The sequence below is a fragment of the Glycine max genome, chromosome 16, assembly GCF_000004515.6.
Source record: "Glycine max cultivar Williams 82 chromosome 16, Glycine_max_v4.0, whole genome shotgun sequence".
NCBI classification, from domain to species: Eukaryota; Viridiplantae; Streptophyta; class Magnoliopsida; order Fabales; family Fabaceae; genus Glycine; species Glycine max.
Window position 1 is genome coordinate 20,675,890 of NC_038252.2, and position 16,598 is coordinate 20,692,487.

Here is a 16,598-nt window from a genome sequence, read left to right on the forward strand (position 1 = left end):
GGTGATGCTCCTTGTAGAAGCAAATGTCTTTGGTGTTTTGATGATGATCATGATGATTTGATGCAAATGGGCTTTTCAAGTTTAAATTCAAGGCAATGATTCAAGAATACAAGCCACAACATCAAGATGATCACTAGTATTTTAGGAAGGGAATTCCTAATTGATATAGCAAAAGGTTTGGCCAAGTAATTTAAGTTAAAAAGTGTTATTCAAGAAATTTACTCTCTGGTAATCGATTACCAGAGGATGTAATCGATTACCAGTGGCCAAAAATGATTTACAACAGTTACTAAATATTTGAATTCAAATTTTAGACTGTGTAATCGATTACACAATATTGGTAATCGATTACCAGCAGTTAATAAACGTTTTAATTCAAATTTTTAAACCTGTAATCGATTACACAAATCCTGTAATCGATTACCAGAGGAGATTTTCAGAAAATAACTTCCAAGAGTCACATCTATTCAAATGGTTTATGAATGGCCATCAAAGGTCTCTTTATATGTGACTTGGAAACACGAATTGTGAGAGAGTTTTCATTGCCCAAAAAGTTTTATCCTCTCAAAAGATTAAGAGAGTTTTTCTGAATTGAAATGTCTTATCCTCTCAAAGATTCCTTGGTCAAACACTTGCATATTCAATAAGGAATTGTGATTGATCTTCATTGTACAATCTATCTCTTTCAAGAGAGATTTCTTCTTCTCTTCTTCTTACTTCTGAAAAGGGATTAAGAGACCGAGGGTCTCTTATTGTAAAGGATTCCTAAACACAAGGGAAGGGTTGTCCCTGTGTGGTTCAGACTTTGTAAAAGGAGTTTTACAAAGAGAGTCGAAAATCTCAAGTGGGTTGCTTGAGGACTAGACGTAGGCATGGGAAGTGGCCGAACCAGTATAAATCAAGTTTGCATTTCTCTCTTCCCTTAAACTTCTTTTATTTATTGCTATTTATCTTTGGCTTGAAAGAAGTTTATTTTGAATTGTCTTTTGAGTAATTCATGTTAAGGGTGCATTGTTAATCTAAAAAGAGAGAGTAAAATTTTAATTGGGGAATAATTCTTGTTATCTTAATTCAACCCCCCTTCTTAAGATAACTGAGGTCATTTGTCCAACACTCCTGGCTCCGGCACGTGAGGGATATCCGTCTGCGGGGCCTGAGGGACGACTCGGGGCTGCTAGGCATGACCATTAGGCAGAGGATCTGATGCGTGGCCTAGTGGCATGAAAGGATGCGAGATGCGGAAGAACCAGTCCATGTAGTCACTGACACACTGACCTGGCATAGCGCACACCTCACCTGCTGGAACGATATGATCTGAGTAGTGCATCCACCTATCGTGTATATCATCATACGACACCCATGAATCGATAGGAGGAGCAGGAATGGTTTGTGTGTATCCAAACTGTCGCACGACCCTCTCTGGACGGTAATAAACAGCCACAGGCCCCCAGTGCAAGAGACTGGAATAGCATGATATGACATGGAAGTCTCGGACCGATCGGTGCTCCCCATACGAGATCCAACAAACATCCGGAATCTGGAGTCGGTCCAGGCACTCCCTGTAAGCCGGTGTACGTATGCTCTTCATTGTCTTCTTCTTCACAATCCATCTACACGCACGTAGGGAATCCTCGTCGTATTCCTTATCAGCAGTGGAATTCGCAACTAAGGGAAAGTGCTCGTAAATCCAGCACTACAGATGTAACATCATAATGATAAACATTAATAAAGAAAGTCTAAAAAAATTTAAAGTTGAACATTGTTGAACCTGAACGAATGAAAAACATATTTGTTACCTGCAACAGTGTGATCTAACCGTCAAGCTGTCGACTGTGGCTGATAGATGCATCGTTCAGCTGGTCGTACATATGCACCAGAGCAACCACTCCCCAGGCGTACCTCCCCGTCATACTGAGGTCACGAAGGGCCTCCAAGTACACAACATGCACATTGGTTGCACTCTTGTTAGCAAACAGAGTGCAACCTAGAAGATGAAGAAGATATGCGCGAGCCGCAGCTGTAACATCCCAATTTTCGTAAACTAGATAAAAAAGGATTATTATTTATAAATAAATAGATTTTAAAAAAAATGATGAGATTTTATAAATAAATAAATAAGGAGATATAATTATTAATTAAAATAATGATTTGAGAGAAAATAAAAAAGGTATTTTATTTATTTGTTTGATAGAGAATAAAATAAAGTTTGTTTTTATAAAATAATAAATAATAAATAATAAATAAATAAATAAATAAATAGAGTAAATAATAAGTCGTAAATGCCCCTAGCTATAAATAGCAACATGTTAGGTCGGTTTTCAGACTGACTCCTCAGCCTCCTGTGCCTCACAATTTCGTTTCTTCTCTCTTCTCCCAAAATCCTCTCTTTTTCCCGCAGGCCATCTAACCTGTCTCAGAAAAACGACGATCTCGGACTCGTTCACCGTTGGATAGTAGTGAATTGGAGCACTACGTTTGCAGCCCAATTCCGAACATTCTCACCGTTGAGAATTTTAATATCATGTTTGAGCTGAGAGAAATACCTTTCGCATTGTAGCTTTTTCCTTTCCCGCAGAAACCCCAAATGGTCTCAGTAAAATTATCATCCCGGTTTCGTTAACTGTTGGATTTTCATGAAATTTGGATATGTTGTTCAAAATTCAATTTTTCACACTTTCACCGTTGGGATTTGTGAGATAATGTTCATGGAGGGAGAAAAAGGAATCGCATGAAGATAGTACAAGTGGAGGTTTCAATCCCTTCTCCATCTCTCTGACGTTTGGGAACTCTATCAAAGCATTCGGAGGAAAAACTGGAGGAATCTCAGGGAACCGATAGAGATGCCGCTGTCATTGTTTGAAGACACGTGAACCCGCTTAGAGGTAAGAGATGAGTTATTCACAATTAGGAATTAGTGAGAACATGTATAGGGATCCTTAGAGATATCAATTGGAATGAGTTTTGGGGTGTTTTTGCAATTTTCATTTTATCCTTATAATTATTACAGTGAATTATATATGTTTGACAGACCAATTTTTGTGAAATTGATATGCTATTGTGTTGAGCGTGAACCCTATAAATCGAGTACTTTTTCTAATTAATATGAATTGATGAAATAAAATAAGGAGAAATTTAGAGAGAGATATTGATTTTGTATTTTCTCTTTTTTCATGCTGTTTAGGTTTTTATATATAATTTAAAAAATTAATATCATAATTGAAACTGACCAAAGTGTTCATATAATTATTTAGAAGTTGTGCATTGAAAGCTTACTTTGAAATTTGTGATTCAATATGATGTATGCTAGTTTATAGATATAGAGGTAGTTATTTATATTAATAATTTATGTAAATAATATTGTAGAGTGTTATAGTATGATTCCAAAAATTATTAAGTGTTGGAGTTTGAGAATATTATGGTTAAATTTCATGAACATGTGTATGTTGTACCTTATGAATATCATTGGGAATGTTATGAGATGGTTGATGTGATATTATGAGATGTTAAATTGTGGGCATGATATTTGATCGTGAATAAGTGTGTGTGTTTGACACTTGATGTGACTAATTATATTGTGAGCTATGAATTATACAATAAACCGACCAGTGTTATCTTGAGAAAAGCGTTAATGCGCAGTGTTTAAGAAAAAGTGTAGGTTTCCTATTTAGGAACCAGTGTTAAATTGTAGCGCAATATGTTGTACGTGTTTAAAACACGAGTGTGAGGTCGAGGGTATTGTATGATTGATGAGCAGTGTTTATAAATGAAATATGTGATGAATTATGGAATAATATGTTGCCTTGAGATTATAATATTGTTATTGAGATTGAGTAAAAGTGTAAAGCAGAACATGTGTTGAATTGTGAGATACATGAAAACATGTGATGGTGGATTGTAACATTATGAGATGTGAAATTGTGAATGAGTTTTGGTTGTGAATAAGTGTGTGATTAATTCTTGATGTAACATTATTTGTGTTGTAAGCTGTGAATTGTACAATAACTCGACCAGTGTTATCTTGAGAAAAGTGTAAATGCACAGTGTTAAAGAGAAAGTGTAGGTTTCCTATTTAAGAACCAGTGTTAAAGAGAAAGTGTAGGTTCCTATTTAGGAACCAGTGTTAAATTATAGCGCAATATGTTGTACGTGTTTAAGACACGAGTGTGAGGTCGTGGGTATTGTATAATTCACTAGCAGTGTTTATGTGCTAAAATGATTTTAGGGGTTGGACCTGAATCAAGAGGGAGAGGCCCTGACGGAATCTTCGGAGTGTAGGCCTTGGGGGTCACCGGGTTTGAGTGCTCCTTTAAGCCTATGCTGATCCCATATGGTTGGAGCATTCTCACAAAACATCGTGACCCTGACTGGTCTCCCTATGATCTTATTTAGTGAGAGTGATCTGGTAAACCCATTGTGTGGTGTGTCTTGTTATGTACTCCTAAGCGCCCCAGGATGGTTTTTCACTGATATGGTACCACATTGCATGTAGGCTTGAGTCTTAGCATAATTGTCTCATGCGCTTGCTAATTGTTTATTATGAAATTGAGGTGTTATTATGTCTTTATCAGAGCGTGTGATTCTTGTGTAATGTGATTGATGATTGAAAAGTGTGATTGATGGATGAAAAGTGAACTTTGAATGACAAAGTGGTGGAATTACGTGAATTACATGTAAGTAAGTTTTATTTGGTTTATATGATATGAATATCTAGTTTTCTTGTTTCTTTATTAGTTAGGAATGTGATAACTCACTCCCAGTTTGCTGTTTGTGTTTGGATCCTGTGATGATCTTGAACTTTATGTTCGGGAGAGCAGATGACTAGGTGAATTGCTTTAAGGAATATTGTGCTGAAGGACGCCGGGACACAACGCTCTGATAAGATGTGACATTGGGATATAAGTTTTTATGTTAATTTTATGATGTTAGTCTATTTTATTTCACCTCAGTGATTTAACAAAATATTTTTGTAAATTTTGATGGCCTTATTTTGAGCCGAATATGTTTTTAACAAGTTTTATTTGGTAATTGAAGTGAATGTGAACCTTTTACCCATGTGATTTTGTTTACCAATATATTTTATTTATTTATACATATGTCGGGGTAGAGGGTGTCACAGCAGCTGTCCAATGACCTGCCTGGCATCGGAGCTCGTATATGTCATGTACCCATTGCAGGCGTACGTACGGTCCATGACATTAGGCTGTCTCAGCCATAGCAGACTCTGCAAAGACCATCAATAAGTCCACCAGCATCTGAACAGCATCGTCCACGTGCAAGAGCTGAAAGACGTGCAAGTCACCAACCACAGGCAGATGGAGAAGCGAGGAGACGTCGTCCAGCGTGATCGTGAGCTCTCCCACCGGGAGATGGAAACTAGACGTCTCCCGGTGCCACCGTTCTACAAACGAGGACAAAAGTCCCCGATCGCCAGTGTCTACCGAACATGCGATCAAAGGACTTAGTCCTGTCCCAGCAACGAGTCCCTCAATGGCAGGGACAAGCCTGCCTAAACTATGGACCTTCCTCCCGTGAGAGGATAACTTCAACTCAGGACGCTCCTGAATTGAAGTATAAAGGAACACAAAATTCGTTAAAATCATCATTTAAAGGAAAACTAATTTCAATCATAAAGTATAATTTACAAGTAACTAAAAATAAATATTATAAATACCTCTCCCGTCCATACGTTGCAAGCAACGTGATCCGTATACTGGGTCAACACAGATGGGTCGCTCGGACCACCCGAAAATCCCTCATGCTCATCCTCAGCAGCCTCCGCGCCGTGTCCGCAGGAATGTCTGCCACAATGTCCTCGACATCAGCTGGTTCCATCGGGTCATCCGGAAATACATCAGCCTCAACATCTGGCGCAGGGACCACTAGCTCATCGTGCGCTGCAGTCACAATGATTCGCTGCCTCCGTGCGGATGCGGTAGGCCGTCGACACTGCGAAGCATCATCAGAATCATCACGATCTCCTCTGCCCACACCTTTACCAGTAACGTGACCTAAGGCACGACCTAATCCTCTGGTCCTAACCATGATCTGCAAATGAGTACCACAAACTCAATCACTGATTTCATTCACTCAAATTTCATAGGTCTAACGCAAATTTCATTGATTGAAAGTCACGCAAGTTGTCAGGCTTTCATTGATTGTAGGACATATATGTCAAGAAAGGCTACACATGTCAAGCTTTTATCGGGTTAGTTTTTATTCAGTACACTAAATGATTGAATGGAAATTGATTATGGATCCTAATATTATTGATATTAGATGAACAAAGCAACCATTGTTGAGGATGCCATCACCTACATCGAAACCCAGCAAAACATTGTGCAGAGTCTCAGCTATGAGCTTCATGAAATGGAAGCACATCAAAGGAAATAAAGCCAAAAAAAGAAGAAATCAAAAATTGGTTTAACTTCTACTCATGATTTTAGGATACAAAAAGAGAAAAATATTGGGTATTATATATAGGGTATGAAGAATTATAATTAACTTTAGTTCTCTTCAAGAAAAAAATATTGGTTTCATTTAGTAAGAGAATTATAATTAGGGATGAAGAAGTATCTTTTAAATTTTTAGACCACATATATATTTAGTAAAAGAATTATAATTAGTAAGAGAATTTTTAGACCACATTCATTTTGAGAGTCTCAACAAAGCTGAGTCATTTTCAACCCATGAATTAAAACTAAAGAGAGAACCACATCATGATAGACACAAAATGAAGCCAAATAAAACCTTATTTCTTGAACTGATAAACACCAATGAAACTTCTACTCATGATTTTACAAATGTTCTGCTACCCTGAGAAACATTATTTCATGCTAATATATCAATTGCTTTAACTTGATCAAGTTTAAGTTCTTTAAGAAGTTTATTCTGTTTTAGTTATTTTTCAGGGCATGGATGGTGAATGGCAAACAAAAAGTTGTTATGGATATAGTATGGGGCAATTAAAAATAGAAACTTATTTCTTTTTCATTTGTCCATCAAATTAAAATGGATTTTAGATTATCGTATCCTTGGATCAACTTATGCTATTTAATAGGTTTAATATACATCAGTCCTGTATCTACGACTAGACTCAACATGTTATCTTCTAAAACCACTAAGGAACTAGGAACTCTAAACTATAGAATTGTAATTGAATTTAGAACTCTAATTCTATGCCCTAATTCTTGGCATAAGCGAAACATAAAATCTATAATTCTGAACTAACTATTTTTCCCTTCAGCAAGTTGAATAGTTATTATAAATACCAAGGCATACTTACATGTGACTATAGCTTGTGAGCTTCTTTATATTATTTTCAGGTATCAATAAATCTAACAAGGAATGCATTTCACATGGATAGGGATTTGTAACAGCTTTTGGGTACCCATGGTACCATGGTAATATATATTTTGTTTGTTGTTTTTTTATATAAAAATATCTATTTATCCACATTTCACTAAAAATGTTTTATGCGGACATGATTGTCCTAATCATGTTACTTTTGAACTTAATTTGCTGAGGTTGTCTGGGCGTTTGAATCAGTTTTTCGATACCACATTCCGTTCTAAGTAGTAATTACATAAAAGGCAATTACATATTCGCATTAAATCAAATTGAAATAGTAGATATTCTCCAAAATTACACTATTTATCAAATATTTAGCATACATTCAGAGGTGATCCTAATAACCAAAATTCCTAATTTCAAAAAAAGCTCACAATGTATCAAATATTTGGCAATTTTTAAATTAAAATGAAGCTATGAGTTTTACGGATCACCTGATCCGTAAAACTCACAGCAACTTTCAGATCGCGTTCTACGCCATTGCCGGCAACACTGGTGGAAAAAAGAAAAGGTTCATGGCGCTTACCTCGACTGTGAACGGTGACGAAGCTCCCTCGACGATGGACGGCGGCGTTGCTCTTCCCGGAAGCCTCCAAAAATGCACCACGACACCTTCCTCCTAATCACGACAACAATGGAGGCAATCTCCTCAACCAAGAACAAGAAGAAATCCTCTGAGGTTGACTTGGGCTTCTAACTGCTGCTGATTGAAGAAGAAGAAGAAGAAGTAGAAACGCGAAGAAGAAGAAAAGAATGAAGAAGAAGTAGAAAGGTCTGAGGAAGAAGAAGCAGAATCGCGGGGCAGGAGAGAGAGAGGCGAGGGTTACTTTTTAAAAAAAATACTGAGGAACATTATGGCCTTTTCACTACAAGTGTTGGGTGCACCAACAAAATTGCTGGGCACACCTAGCAGCACTCATAACAAAATGAGGACAATTTACAAAATGGAAATAGAGCGAGGGATGTGAGAATAAGAAATATATTAAGGGGGCATCGAAGAAATGAGAGTAGGGCTGCTCTTTCTCACAGAGTAGGTTTTCTTTTGCTTTTCTTCATATTTCCTGCCATTTTGTAAGGAGCATTATTTTTCTTTGTTTGCATTGCAATATTCTATATAGCCATCTTTTCTCTCTGATTTATAGAGTTTATCAATTCAGATTGCTATATTTTCTTCATTTGAGTATTTCTGTCCTATTACTTTGAAAGATATAACTTGCTATATGTTGGATTAAGGTTTGTGGAACAACAACTACACCCATGCAACTGCACATTATTTCCACCCCTCTTTTCTTATTACACTATTACCTTCTCTATCTTCTCAATTCTTATTACACACCCAATGAGTATATAATGATCATTTAATGTCAAACAATAATAATACTTTTATTACAAGAACCAGTTTTAAACGATCAAGAAGTTGATAGGCAATCCTAGGCAGATTAAGAGTGATTTTATTTTACTATAGGTTTCATGAACCCACATGAACTTTTTGTTCGTAGATACGATTCATATGATGTTATTTTAAATGAAATAATAACTAAAAATAAAATCAGTATCATTAGACTAACAGATGCTGGAAATGTGAGATAAGCTTGCAACATTTCTTCCTAAACATTACATGCCATAAAACTATTGACCATAATAAGAATACATAGCATTAGTTTAAGTAAAACAAAAAAGGAACACAACAAGTTACTATCTTCGTTTGTGAATGAAAAAAAAAAAAGAAAAAAAATTGTCTGGCAAAAATATGTATAATATAGCATCTATTAGGTGCCTTCCAAAAATAAAAACATAGCATCTATTTTGGTTCGACTTTTGTTGAAAGTGTGTACCCCCCGCTGTAGTCAAAGGCACTACTACTACTATCATTAGCATTGTCCTTCTTAGTGAAAGTACAATCAATGTAGGGATGCCTCATTCCACCCTTACCAACTCCAAAGTCAGTGGCAGAAGAGGATGCAGAGGTAGAGTTTGTGTTCATCCCATCATTCTGCAAAATGGTTTCAAGTGCTTTCACAACTTCACTCATTGTAGGACGGTCTGTGGCTGATTCCTCAACGCATTGAATTGCCAGCTCCAAGAACCTCCCAAATCCTATGAGGTTTGGTGTGTTCCTTACCACTGGATCCATGAGTTCCCTCAAACCATAGTGTTCTTCGTCCTTCTTATTCATCAGGGTGCGCACCTCACGGACAATGTACTTACCCTTCTCTATTGGTTGTCTTGAAGTTATTAGTTCAAGCATGACTACCCCAAAACTGTACACATCACTCTTCTCTGTGAGTTGTTGCGTCATGTAATACTCGGGATCCAGATAACCCTGCAGATGTTAAGCATTTCAATTATCAAACAGTTGTTGCCAAAAATAAAAGTGAAATCAAAATGAAAGACACAACCATGGAGATTTTACAATTAGTGATTCCATATTAAATACAAGTAACATTTTTATTGTGTCATGAAATATACTAGACATGGAAATAACTATCAAACTCACAACATGACAACAATATCTGTTTATTTATTAAATGAGATGCATCGTGTATTAGAATTTAAAGCTTGTGGCAAAGTTGAACAATTAAACTAAATAAAATTGTATTTTGATTACATTAGTATTTCATAGTATATAATGCATCTATATGTATAAAAGAGAAGGTGCAACAATGTTGCTCACCAATGTCCCTTTAACCTGAGTTGAAACATGGCCTTTCTCACTGTCTGAGACAAGCTTAGACAAACCAAAATCTGCAACCTTTGCTGTCAAATTTTCATCCAGCAAGATATTAGTGGACTTCACGTCTCTGTGGATTATGGGAGGGTTGGCAAGCTCATGTAAGTATGCAAGTCCTCTGGATGAACCAAGAGCAACACGGAGTCTCCTCTTCCAGTCAAGATGAATCTCAGATCTCCCTGCAACTCACATTGATTGTTTAAGGTGTTTTATTAATTCTTTTCTCTTGCAGTTGTACATAAATGCCAAAAATTAAGTTGCACAGAAACATGTGTACTATGATATTTCTGTTCTTTGCAATGATTTTTTACCGAACAAGTCAATCACCAAAACTGAATGTTAAGCTTACCACTTGAATGTTCCTATACTGTGAACTTACCTGACAAACTCTCCCTAAGTGTTCCATTGGGCATAAATTCGTAAACCAACATTTGTTCCCCTTGTTCAAAACAGAATCCAACAAGGCCAACAAGATTCTTGTGGTGGACTCTTGAAAGCAACTCAATTTCAGTCTTGAACTCTACGCCTCCTTGCATTGATCCTTGCTGAGCTCGTTTGATTGCAACTATTTTCCCATCAGGGAAAACCCCTTTGTACACCTAAAGTCAATAGAAGGGAATTATTAAACATTTACAAAAACTTAGAAATAAGTGAACATACAAGCAATACCTTGCCATAGCCACCAAAGCCTATCTCATTGCTTTCAGAGAAATTGTTGGAGCACTTTTTAAGCTCATCATAAGAGAACCATCTTGCTCCCTTTAATTGTGGTGCACCTCCACTATCCTTGCCACTTGGTGCCCATGATGCTGGAAGAAATAGATGGATGTGGTATAAGCAAAGCTGATTATAGCTTTTCAAGTTTGAGAGGTTTTGCACACCCTGATTCACAAAGTTACTGGAGTGATAACAAGAAAACGGGTACATTGAATAATTACCGAATGGTCTACTTAATCCAATGGCTCTCTCTGCACGCTTCTTTTGCAGAATTGCGTATATAGCTAACCCTATGAGGCTTAGAACCAGAATTATGCAGCCAATTGATATCCCAATAACAACACCTTTGCTAAGAGAAGCTCCTTTGTGGGAACCTGAAATACTTTACAATTAGTTGTATATCACACTAACCAGATGGATATTGTAAATGTAATTTGCTTGTGTTACCTGGAAAAGGATAAGGAAAAGCAATAAAGTAATAGGGTCCAAATTCTTTTGGGGGCTTGTAAGTTTGATTACTCAATTCAAACCCAATTCTTTGAACTTCTGACCTGTTAAAATATTGCCCCATTGGTGGAAAGAGTGCTAGTTGCACTTGAAGATAATCATCACTATTGAAGAAGGGGTTTTGTAAAGAAACTGAGCCAGGAGTTAGACCCAATTTCACCCATAAGCTCATTTCAAGTGAATGAAAAGTATTTACACTGGACAGTTCTCTGAATGAGGGTCCTCTAAAGTACAACGTTCCTTCATATGGATAGGCACATTCACAACTTTGGGGACTGAGCTTTTGATCAGGAGGACAAGATTTGCCTCCACAACTAGCCAAGCTTGTGGAATAGGGTTGCTTAGCCTGCTGCTGAAGTTGGCAGAAATTTGTATTTGACAGAGCAGTACCACACACTGGATTTCCTATAAGACTGAAAAGCATGAGGGACACATCAGAAAATCAGGCATTATAAATGAAACAGCATACAGAGAATCAGATTGAAGTCTAAATTTTTTCTCACATCAATATATTTTTGTATTGTGAACGGAGTGTCACTGAGGAAATCTCATTGTCTTGCAAATCTACAAGCTGCAATTGGGGACAAATGTTGTCACCCATGTCCAATGTATTGTTCAATGCATTGTTTCGTAGTTTCCTGTGAAAATATGAAAATTATGATGACTATCATTCTATTGTTTGTATAACTACTTATGATCAACATAAAAGTTAGGGACTTACACTTGCTGTATTTGAGGAATGTCAAAGAGTTTTGATGGAAGAGTACCTTGAAGGGATCCAAACTCCATAATACTTCAGCACATTGAAGTTAAGCAGGGAAAAAATCCTTGTTAGATTGTATGTTATTTCATAAGTTTAGGTAACAGGTAGAAAAGGATAAACACTTATATGTAATTAGACTTACAGAGTGGTGAGTGATGGAAGAATTGTGAACCAAGTTGGAGCATCCGATGCATCAAAAGAGTTGTTACTAAGATCCCTGCACAAGGTTATAAATTGATCAGCATTATGCGAACAATAAAATCATATATATAAGGAAACTAAACTGAAACACCAACCCGTGCAAATTACTTACACATAGTTGAGGGTATCCATTCCAGTTAAGTCAGGCAAAGGACCTGTGAATTTGTTATGTGCTAAATTCCTGAAAGAGAATAAAACTATATAAATCTCCTCTAAAGTTATTTTAAAATCCTTCTATATGTGCATATCTCAAATGTAAGTACCCACAATTCATTGATGTTTGTAAGGTTGTTGAGATCTGATGGAACCTCTCCTGTCAGGAAATTCCTATCAAGCCGACTGCCATAAATTGGAATAATTAAGAAAAAAAGATCGTCAAAATGAAATCAAACAAAAAGAAGAAAGAATTAAGTGAATAAGAAAATTAGAAATTTGAAGGAAGGAATCACTTACAGAACCTCAACGCTCTTAACTAGTACTAGTGTTGAAGGTATAGTCCCACTTAAATTATTTCCATCAAATAATCTGTCACAAAGATAAACAAAAGTTCAAAAGTTAATATTATAACTTATATACACCAAATGATGACAGAACCAAAATGTCAACTTACATGTGTATGAGTATCATCTCAGAGCTGAAAAGCTTGGGGGGAATGGAACCTGAAAGCTGGTTCTTGTTGAAATGGCTGCATTAAATAGAAATCAAAACACGGTTGATATAGCACTCAATGTAGCAACTAGAACTCAACAAAAAGATGAAAGTGGTGCTGTTTTTAACACATTTCTCTTTCCTGCATTAACTAAATGGTAATCACAAGTGTTAAATGAAAAAAAAAAAAAAACAAGAAAGAAAAAACTCACAAGTGCTTAGCCTTTAAAAGAAGGTCTAATCCAGGGGTGGTGGAGGTTGAAACTGGGATAGGTCCTGTCAGCTGATTGTCTGCCAAGTCCAACCAATAAAGTTTGGAGAGTTTACCCAATGAAGGAGGTATTTTTCCAGTGAAGTTGTTTGAATTTAAAGCCCTGTAAAGTTCATTGAGATGGGTAAAGTTTCAAATTAATCATCCCAAAAGGATTTTCTGAAAGGGGAAGGGAGGGTTCACTTATGCGTTATGCATGTAAATGCTTTTTCCAAGGTTATTCTTACAGGAAAGATAGCTCTGAAAGATTTCCTAATTCATCTGGAATATTGCCACCGAAACTGCAACCAGCCAAAATCCTGAAATAGGGAAGGAAAGCCTTTGCAAATCACTAGAAGTTGCTCTTGAAATGACATCATGAAATTATATATGGTTTTTCGAATCTTACAAAATATTTAGATTGCTGAGGTCTCCTAACTGTGGGGAGAGAGGACCTGTTAAACCTCTATTAAAGGACAAGTCCCTGCAGTTCAATAAATTGTCAATGTTAATTAGCACAAAACATGCTATGGAAATTTGTTTCTCTTTTTCTATAACGACAGTTAAGTCAGCATTGTCGTGGCAATCTGCTTTAGAGATTGTGTCATTGAGGCCAGTTAGATTAGTGACATGGTGCAACTGTTATCCTAGTCTATAGTTTTATTCCAAAAAAAACAACAGAAAATCATGCTTACAAGGATCTCAATTCTGTAAGTTGACCAATATCTCCAGTTAATTTACCCTTCAGGCCCATGGTTGACAGTCCCCTATATTTAAAATGCACAAGACAAAGTACTTTTCTAAAATTAGTAGCTGGAAAAGTGATTAAAAGGATGGTGAAATCAACATACTAAGAAACACAAGGATCAATAACGTTTAATTGCTGAATTATTACAATGAAGTAACCCTTGATTTGTTGCAGGTCACTCCTTCCCAGGGTGCTCCACAGGGGTCATCTGCCTTGTCCCAGCTGGGTGGTGTATTTTGCCATACATCTTTCAATGATCTAAGTGCAACAACTGCAACAGAAATGCATAATCATTAAACAAAATGCACAGAACAAAAGCACAATATGGTAGTTTTTAATTTCATTAATGGTCTCTTTGATTAGCTTCAGTTATTCAGCCAGGGTGAGCTGTTACAATGTTGAGTAGTTGACCAACCGAAAATGCTCTATAAGCTACATGAATTTTCTGCTTACTATAATAGCCAAGGAGAAATCAATATAAGTTCTTCCTGCCAAGAAGTTTAACAGTGGCCTAATTTGGGTTATGCATATGGTTGATCTATGTAGCTGACCTCACTTAGTAGAATAAGGCTATTGTTATGGTATGACTTTTATGTCTAAGAAGTCAGTATATTCGTACATAAGAGTTGCTACTTTTATAGGTCTTTGTTTTTGTCTTTATGTTTAAAATAACTAAAAAGAGTGAGTGCTAGCCAAGGTTTCAACTGATATCATGTTCAATTGTAATGTAGATAAATGTAAATGCTTGTATTTTAGACAGAAGAACGAATGCAACATAACACAACTAGAAGAAATGCTAACGTTCACAACTAACTCAGCAGGCTATAGGATAATTACATGATTTCAATATCAGTAGCCTACATGATCAATAGGAAATCAACTTTGGAGAGAATATAAAAACACTTGTACAAAAGGAGTGTTGTTTTAGGTAGGCAATATTTTCACATATATCCATATATACGGCAGCGACTGAACTTGAACTGGAATCAATCTATCCCTTAATAAATTCATAATTTTCTTTACAGGATGAACTATTCACTATTACTAGGTCAATAAATAATTTCCCCCCATCAAGTAGATGGTAACAAAAATCATTCATAGCATTGATGTGGTTGATGAACATTTGATCACATACTGCCTTTTTAAAGGTCCAATATAAAGCAGAAACATATGCACAAATTCCTAGCTAAAAGTATGTAGTAGTCCAAAAAATATTTTATTTTTTCGCATAAAACAAACATTCTAACCCTTTTGTGCATAAAACATTCTTGTTAGATATCATAGTCACGATCATATTAGGTTCAAATCAGATCATGAGAAATGAGTAACTACTGAATAGAAGATGATTCAAGAAAAGGGGACCATATATATTCTTAAGGATGAGATACTATTATAGATCATGTTTAGATTTGGTAATCAAAATCTAACAACCAGTTTAATACTTCGTTCCGTAACTCTTGATGAGTTATACTTAGAAGATGACACCCCAAAGGGACAAAATGGAAATATTTGACCAAGAAAAGGGATGGCATGGTACATTACCGTCTTGAGTATCAGTGAATGAAGAAATCACATGAATTTCAGCCCACAAGAGTCCCAGAAAGAGCAACACACAGAAGATTGTCATGTTAAGAAGAGTTCTCTCAGCTCCTCAACAATTGCTGATTATTGTACAAACCTTAATATGACTCTTCAAGTAAAACAAGGATATGCATTGCATGTAACATGTGCCAATATGAGCAATCACCAAAGAGAAATGTTGCAGCTTAAGGAAGATGAAGAGGAAGCAGTAAAAAAAATACCACTAGGCTTGAGAAAGGAAAAAGAAAGAAAAAGCTTAACTATGCTCTTTCTTACTCCATTTTATTGATTTTTCCTTGTCTTAGAAGCTAATCTATCCAATCCCAATGTTGCCACTACCCAAAACATCATCATAGTTTCTTTCTCTTACTTTCCTTCTCCAAACTCCAATTCCATCACAAACGAATTAGCTTCCTACCGTTTCCTTCACTCTTCAACAAGTAGTGTCACATTCACGGAATAATGCTTTTGGGTTTTGACTCTAAAATAGTTTGTCATCATTTTACTTTATTAATAACCAATAAAAAAATATCTCTTGCAAAATCTTATGGGTTTTCAATTGATGTTACCATCAAGTTATTGACAGTTGGTAGGTGTGAGATGGTCCCACCCCACTAAATAGTATAGATCTATCTATGAATTGTAGGGAAAGTATACACACGCTTATGCTCTTAAATGATTTTAAATTTTATATAATTATGTGTTGCTTAGCTACTATTTGTTGGTGAAAAGGAGCTAACAACATAACTGAGTAAGTCCACTAAGTATGTATGATACGTTTTTGAGTGACAATAAAGGATCAAACCCGTGTATTCAAACAGAGGGAAAACTACTTCATGGCAATGTTATTGATCGTTAATGCGAATGATGCTGGTAACTGATATTGTAATAAAAAAAACTGTTCAATAAAACAATAACACACAAATAATTAGTATAACTCAAAAATACGAGTGACTTGACCAAACTAGTCAAAGGTTCAATTCACCATCAAATTGGTTTGACCTATCAGTTCGGGACTTCGGGTTCAAATTTCAATACTCGTAGTTTTTGTTTTTATAATTTTTTTATAACTTTAGTTTAATATTTTTCTGCTGATACATATTAA

The 16,598-nt window shown here is 36.1% G+C and overlaps 3 protein-coding genes across 3 annotated transcripts; all 3 read right to left on the bottom strand.

The window, feature by feature from the left end:
• Positions 1-1,174: 1,174 nt before the first annotated feature.
• Positions 1,175-2,606, bottom strand: LOC102668823 (uncharacterized). Its single transcript, XM_006599835.1, has 2 exons — positions 2,544-2,606; positions 1,175-1,693 (listed from the first exon to the last, which is right to left on the bottom strand). Exons 1-2 carry the CDS (start codon positions 2,604-2,606, stop codon positions 1,175-1,177), a joined length of 582 nt encoding a protein of 193 aa, XP_006599898.1.
• Positions 2,607-5,195: 2,589 nt separating this feature from the next.
• LOC102668681 (protein MAIN-LIKE 1-like) lies at positions 5,196-6,042 on the bottom strand. The gene is made up of 2 exons (XM_006599834.1): positions 5,743-6,042; positions 5,196-5,558 (listed from the first exon to the last, which is right to left on the bottom strand). Exons 1-2 carry the CDS (start codon positions 6,040-6,042, stop codon positions 5,196-5,198), a joined length of 663 nt encoding a protein of 220 aa, XP_006599897.1.
• Positions 6,043-8,905: 2,863 nt separating this feature from the next.
• Positions 8,906-15,971, bottom strand: LOC100792249 (leucine-rich repeat receptor protein kinase HPCA1). Its single transcript, XM_003547796.4, has 19 exons — positions 15,455-15,971; positions 14,060-14,183; positions 13,860-13,931; positions 13,574-13,648; positions 13,413-13,484; positions 13,127-13,288; positions 12,877-12,951; positions 12,720-12,791; positions 12,534-12,605; positions 12,379-12,447; positions 12,208-12,282; positions 12,024-12,095; positions 11,806-11,940; positions 11,243-11,715; positions 11,017-11,169; positions 10,748-10,887; positions 10,458-10,677; positions 10,022-10,257; positions 8,906-9,670 (listed from the first exon to the last, which is right to left on the bottom strand). The coding sequence occupies exons 1-19, from the start codon at positions 15,537-15,539 to the stop codon at positions 9,149-9,151; spliced, it is 2,904 nt and encodes a 967-aa protein (XP_003547844.1). The 5' UTR covers positions 15,540-15,971; the 3' UTR covers positions 8,906-9,148.
• Positions 15,972-16,598: the final 627 nt, after the last annotated feature.

Excerpts from the sequence above, each read along its gene's own strand:
- LOC102668681 (XM_006599834.1), bottom strand. The coding sequence starts at position 6,042 with ATGGTTAGGACCAGAGGATTAGGTCGTGCCTTAGGTCACGTTACTGGT. Across the intron at positions 5,559-5,742 it reads TGAGCATGAGGGATTTTCGG|GAGCGTCCTGAGTTGAAGTT; the intron begins GTGGTCCGAGCG and ends ACTTCAATTCAG.
- LOC100792249 (XM_003547796.4), bottom strand. The coding sequence starts at position 15,539 with ATGACAATCTTCTGTGTGTTGCTCTTTCTGGGACTCTTGTGGGCTGAA. Across the intron at positions 11,170-11,242 it reads TTTTCCTTATCCTTTTCCAG|GTTCCCACAAAGGAGCTTCT; the intron begins GTAACACAAGCA and ends AAAGTATTTCAG. Across the intron at positions 10,888-11,016 it reads TGGATTAAGTAGACCATTCG|CATCATGGGCACCAAGTGGC; the intron begins GTAATTATTCAA and ends TATTTCTTCCAG.
- LOC102668823 (XM_006599835.1), bottom strand. The coding sequence starts at position 2,606 with ATGATAATTTTACTGAGACCATTTGGGGTTTCTGCGGGAAAGGAAAAA. Across the intron at positions 1,694-2,543 it reads AAAAAGCTACAATGCGAAAG|TGCTGGATTTACGAGCACTT; the intron begins GTATTTCTCTCA and ends TTACATCTGTAG.